The sequence below is a fragment of the Polyodon spathula genome, chromosome 32 (genome assembly GCF_017654505.1).
Source record: "Polyodon spathula isolate WHYD16114869_AA chromosome 32, ASM1765450v1, whole genome shotgun sequence".
Classification (NCBI taxonomy): domain Eukaryota; kingdom Metazoa; phylum Chordata; class Actinopteri; order Acipenseriformes; family Polyodontidae; genus Polyodon; species Polyodon spathula.
The window spans coordinates 24,890-30,938 of NC_054565.1; the positions used below are offsets into that span (position 1 = coordinate 24,890).

Consider the following 6,049-nt stretch of genomic DNA (forward strand, 5'->3'; position numbering starts at 1 on the left):
ATCTTGCAGGTCTTGAAGTGTCATGATCTCTATGTTAGTCACGTTTGGATTATTTTCTAACCAGAAAGCCATGGAGCCAGTTGGAACCTGATTATTATTATTATTGACACAGCAGAAGGCACTCCAGATGGAGCTGGGGATGGTCACTCGCTTATTCATTTGGTTGTTGGAGGGAATCGCACCAGTGAGAACATAGGCTGAGGGACATGGTCCACTTCGTACAGAGTCGATAAAATGTTGCATTTGCTCCTCATATTGTTTAGCCCATAACGTATTAAGTGCCTGAATCTGTGGTACAGCGTTGGTCAGGGTGAAAGTTGCAGACTGTGCACTGCCATTATGATGGCCATTAGTGTTCAAATGTGCTTTTGTGTATCTGGTACCACTGTAGTCCTGGTCCACAGCCTGAGATCCCATGACCTGATCCAGCCATGGTTTCTGTTCAGGTCTATTTCCTGGACATTCTTCCATGTTCCTTTTAGCATAATTCTCTGCAATCAACTGAAATATCATCAGGAGAATATTAATGTCATTAAAAAAGAAAGAAAACATAGTGAAGTATAAAATGGCATGAAGAAAGGGAACAATCTCGTTGGCCATGACTGCATAGCTTTGGCTTTGACTCTTCCCTATATTGGCTCGTATTTCAACACCCTGGATGGTGTTATTGCTTTCTTTCTGTAGACAAACTGAACACATCTACTGTACAGTGGTTCTATGTGTAAACGATTTCTTCAGTATAGAACCGAACAAACAGAACCTTCACACAGTGACTGGCGACAATATGGAATGGGTTCCCTACTCATGTTGAAGCTGAATCATTGGGGTCCTTTAAAACCTTACTGGACAAACTTCTGAGATTAATCAGCTACTGAACTAGGAATCGTGAGTTTAGATTGGGCCAAATGGCCTCATCTGCTTTATAAATATTCTTATGTTCATACACTCTCCAATAAAATAAACAATTACATTCTACAGTAAATATATTCAGGTTAATGTATATGTGGGAGCCTTGCTAAACCCAGCTAGTTTTGGTGAACAATATCAATGTGCATGTACGTGTTCACACTCAAAACTGTTTAGCCAATAATGCCTGTGCAGAGCAAAGTGTTCTTATGGAATGCTTGGATGTTTTTAATATACAGATTACTTTTTTTAATTGGGTTAAACATCTGTATATTTTCAGCATTCTGGATTACTCATGTTAGATTAGCTTGTACATGGATGGAGAATGAATTGAACTTGCCTTTATCTGCTCCCTATGTTCCTGTATTTAATCCTGCAGTTTAAATTACCAATACTGTTAACCCAGTCTGTAGCATTTTGTATTTCACCTGTTTCTATTCCACTGCACTCGTATCTAACCCTGATGTAACTGTTGACACTTATCTGCTCTGACTTGAACTGACCCCAATCTCAAATCAATGTACTGTGTTTTGTATTTGCTCTTATTATATTTATATTTTTTGTATATAACTGTAAGTCACCCTGGGTAAGGGGGTGTCTGCTAATCAATAATAATAATAATAATAATAATAATAATAATAATAATAACAACTGTGTGAAAAAATAATATCATTTAAACTATTATTTACAAATCAAAGAGTAAATGTAACTATATTTGTTCCAGGTCTGCTACTAAGAGGATGTATTAATAATGGTAACAGCATTAGAAAGTAGGACAAAAACAGAATTGGATTTCTTACCTCTGGCTCTATGCACCACCTCTCCCTGCCACATGTATAGGTATCATTAACAATTCCAGCCCCACATAAATTCTGTCCATGGCCGCCTGCAGGTTGGGTTCCATAAACGTAAGCGGAATAAATAGCTATGCGTTTGTTTCTATCATACATCGTGGCAAAGTAATCTGCTCCTTGATAGCACTGGCAAATCCTGGCAATATTAGTTTCAAAACGATGCAGGCCGTTTGGTTCAAAACCTTTGTATAAAAACCTGCCACAGTTGTTGTTGGTGAATCTTTGGTTTTGTAAGACCTTGGCTAAGCCGACCCCCAGTAAGGAGACCAGAATTGCCAAGCAGAGGAAGATCATTGTTGCCACTCTCATAGTCACAAGCTTGTTGAAATAAACTGCTCTGTAAGAGAAAAGAAAAGGAACTTCTTTATGATTGTGGCTTGACCTGCTGCTGTATTTAAGCAGGCCAGCTGTGCAGATTTGCATTGCAAATTCAGGTTACAGTAAGTGTGACAGGATATGGCTGAGTGGTGACATCATGCCAGAATGCAAGAACTAAAAACACACAGGCAAGTATTGCAGGGCAGAAAGGCACAGTGTGCGTTGTTTATTTATGCAAAAAATAAAATCAATAATTAAACACAAAAACACTGCTCACAGAGCGAAAATAAAAGTTTAAACAAAAACAAATCTCAAACACAAAATACAACAAAACCCAGATCAGGCTGGGCAATCGCCTTCACTGATCCTGTAATGTTTGGTTTTTAGTTTTGTTTCTAATCACCTCGCTCGCTCTCGTTCCTCCTCTGAACTCACACCCGGAGTGCAGGGGGCTGCAGGATACAGGTGACCATCTTCCGATTAGCAACAAATGAATCACTTCATTAATTCGGGAGATGGCCACCTTTAATTATATACCGACAGGACAAGCTGCCTACCTGGTCTCTGCCAGAACACGCCTAAAATAAAAACAAAACAATAACAAACAATGCGGCTACGCCGTCGTAAATACAATAAATAAATCATAATACACAAATACAAAATAACATGAGACACAGGGGTGGGAGACCCCGTCCTAAAAATAAACAAACAAATAAATGTACAGGGTTCCTCGCCCTGTTACAGAAGCATGACAGAGCTTGCTTGTGATGGTGGGTGGGCACTTTTTTTTTATACCTTTGTCAGGAGTAAAAATGAGACAATATTCCTAAACAGTGTAATTTTCCATAATTGTTGCCTTATTTTACAGACACGGCTTTCTGTACATGATTTCTGTAGTCAGAGGGAAAAAAATGTTTTAATGGTTTGTTTTGTATGTACTGTTGTCCTTTGAGGATAGATCTGCACAGCTTTAAAATGTTAGAAATACTGAACAAGTAAACCAGAGCCATTGTCAATGAAGGTCCCTCATGCTCCCCAACCTCAGATCCCACAAAATCATGCAAGACATTACTCCATGCTACTAGGAAAAACAAACAAAAAAAATGGGCAGTTAATATATTATAAATGTAATTATTCAGATACTAAAAGAATGAAACAAATCTACATCTAATCTCATTCTCATTCTATTCCTCACTTGAATTTAGCTAGAATTCAAACTTAAGTTTGAGCAATATTTTTTGAACTTTGAAACATACTGCTGTCCACTGCAGCTGAAAATGTATCACAAATATTTGATTTCCCATGTGTGCTCGTCTTGACTCTGTAGTGTTTATTTTATTAAAACTACATCCTCAGCCTCGGGTTTTGTATCAGCTATTCTTAACTGTCAGCAAGCTGATACTCATAGAACAATGAAACCTGTGAGTGTGATTTTCTCTGACCTGACTTGGGCCAGTGTAGGCTGCTGCTTGCTACACAGGATTCAGAGCGAGGATGATAAACACGTATAGGAAAGAGAAGCTCAAACAAAATAATTAGCAATTTCTCGAAAAGGCTACTCTTAAGAACATAAGAAAGTTTACAAACGAGAGGAGGCCATTCGGCCCATCTTGCTCGTTTGGTTGTTAGTAGCTTATTGATCCCAAAATCTCATCAAGCAGCTTCTTGAAGGATCCCAGGGTGTCAGCTTCAACAACATTACTGGGGAGTTGATTTCAGACCCTCACAATTCTCTGTGTAAAAAAGTGCCTCCTTTTTCTGTTCTGAATGCCCCTTTGTCTAATCTCCATTTGTGACCCCTGGTCCTTGTTTCTTTTTTCAGGCTGAAAAAGTCCCTTGGGTCGACACTGTCAATACCTTTTAGAATTTTGAATGCTTGAATTAGGTCGCCACGTAGTCTTCTTTGTTCAAGACTGAACAGATTCAATTCTTTTAGCCTGTCTGCATATGACACGCCATTTGAGCCTGGAATAATTCTGGTCGCTCTTCTTTGCACTCTTTCTAGAGCAGCAATATCTTTTTATAGCGAGGTGACCAGAACTGCACACAATATTCAAGATGAGGTCTTACTAGTGCATTGTACAGTTTTAACATTACTTCCCTTGATTTAAATTCAACACTTTTCACAATGCATCTGAGCATCTTGTTAGCCTTTTTTATAGCTTCCCCACATTGTCTAGATGAAGACATTTCTGAGTCAACAAAAACTCCTAGGTCTTTTTCATAGATTCCTTCTCCAATTTCAATATCTCCCATATGATATTTATAATGTACATTTTTATTTCCTGCGTGCAGTACCTTACACTTTTCTCTATTAAATGTCATTTGCCATGTGTCTGCCCAGTTCTGAATCTTGTCTAGATCATTTTGAATGACCTTTGCTGCTGCAACAGTGTTTACCACTCCTCCTACTTTTGTGTCATCTGCAAATTTAACAAGTTTGCTTACTATACCAGAATCTAAATCATTAATGTAGATTAGGAATAGCAGAGGACCTAATACTGATCCCTGTGGTACACCACTGGTTACCACACTCCATTCTGAGGTTTTTCCTCTAATCAGTACTTTCTGTTTTCTACATGTTAACCACTCCCTAATCCATGTACATGTGTTTCCTTGAATCCCAACTGCGTTCAGTTTGAGAATTAATCTTTTGTGCGGGACTTTGTCAAAAGCTTTCTGGAAATCTAAATAAACCATGTCATGTGCTTTGCAATTATTCATTATCGATGTTGCATCCTCAAAAAAAATCAAGCAAGTTGGTTAGACACGATCTCCCTTTCCTAAAACCATGTTGACTGTCTCCCAGGACCCTGTTACCATATAGGTAATTTTCCATTTTGGATCTTATTATAGTTTCCATAAGTTTGCATATAATAGAAGTCAGGCTTACTGGTCTGCAGTTACCTGGTTCAGTTTTGTTTCCCTTTTTGTGGATCGGTATTACGTTTGCAATTTTCCAGTCTGTCTGTACCACCCCTGTGTCAAGAGACTGGTGCATGATCTTGGTTAGCTGTTTGTATTTACTTCTCTCATTTCTTTGAGTACTACTGGAAGGATCTCATCCGACCCAGGGGATTTGTTTATTTTAAGAGCTCCCAGTCCCTTTAACACTTCTGCCTCAGTTATGCTAAAGTTATTTAAAACTGGATAGGAACTGGATGACATGTGGGGCATGTTGTCAGTATCTTCCTCTTGGTAAACTGATGAGAGATTAATGTTTTCCCATAAATAACCACTGTCTTTTGTCTTTGTCAAAAGACAATCCTGCTGGCAACAAACTTCATTTGTCCCACAGCCACTATCATGGCATTGGCTGTCACAGGATCCCAGTCCCACCTTAGGGTTTGACACCCTATGTCATCTCCTAACATGTAACTCAGCAACCAGAGGACTTTCATTCACTCTAGTAACAGTCTTGAACTGCAGGTGTTACATTATTATTTATTAGCAGACACCCTTATATGGGCAACTTACAATTGTTACGAGATATCACATTATTTTTTACATACAAAAACCCATTTATACAGTTGGGTTTTTATTGGTGCAATCTGGGTAAAGTACCTTGCTCAAGGGTACAAGAGCAGTGTCCCCCACCTGGGATTGAACCCACGCCACTCCAGTCAAGAGTCCAGAGCCCTAACTACTACTCCACACTGCTGCCCACACTGTTACATGTTGTTTGACCCCATTTACCACTGTGATAAGTGGAAACAGGCTAATGGTACATGGCAATCCCTAGTGGGCGATCAGTGTGTCCAGTATGTTGCTGATGGCCTGGGTTTTGACTGACCTCACAGGGAACATTTTAGGTCACTGAGTGTAGATCATAAACGATCACAATGTAGCACTGGTGATGAAAAACACCATGGATTTCACCACAAATATCTAATTGTAGGTGTTCAAGGGCTAGATGGCCTAGTGACTGATCTGATCTGATGCTGGTGCAGGCAGTCTAGATTTGCCACTAA

The 6,049-nt window shown here is 39.2% G+C and overlaps 1 protein-coding gene across 1 annotated transcript in view; it reads right to left on the minus strand.

Moving 5' to 3' along the window:
• The window catches only part of LOC121303273 (endonuclease domain-containing 1 protein-like), a 2,363-nt gene extending 218 nt beyond the window's left edge, over nt 1-2,145 (minus strand). Inside the window, exons 1-2 of the mRNA XM_041233859.1 lie at nt 1,707-2,145; nt 1-501 (exon numbers count right to left, since the gene is read on the minus strand). The exon at nt 1-501 is cut by the window's left edge and continues 218 nt beyond it. Coding sequence (XP_041089793.1) covers nt 1-501; nt 1,707-2,069 — 864 coding nt within the window. The 5' untranslated portion in view covers nt 2,070-2,145. The remainder of the gene's footprint in view (nt 502-1,706) is intronic.
• Between the last annotated feature and the right edge of the window lie 3,904 nt (nt 2,146-6,049).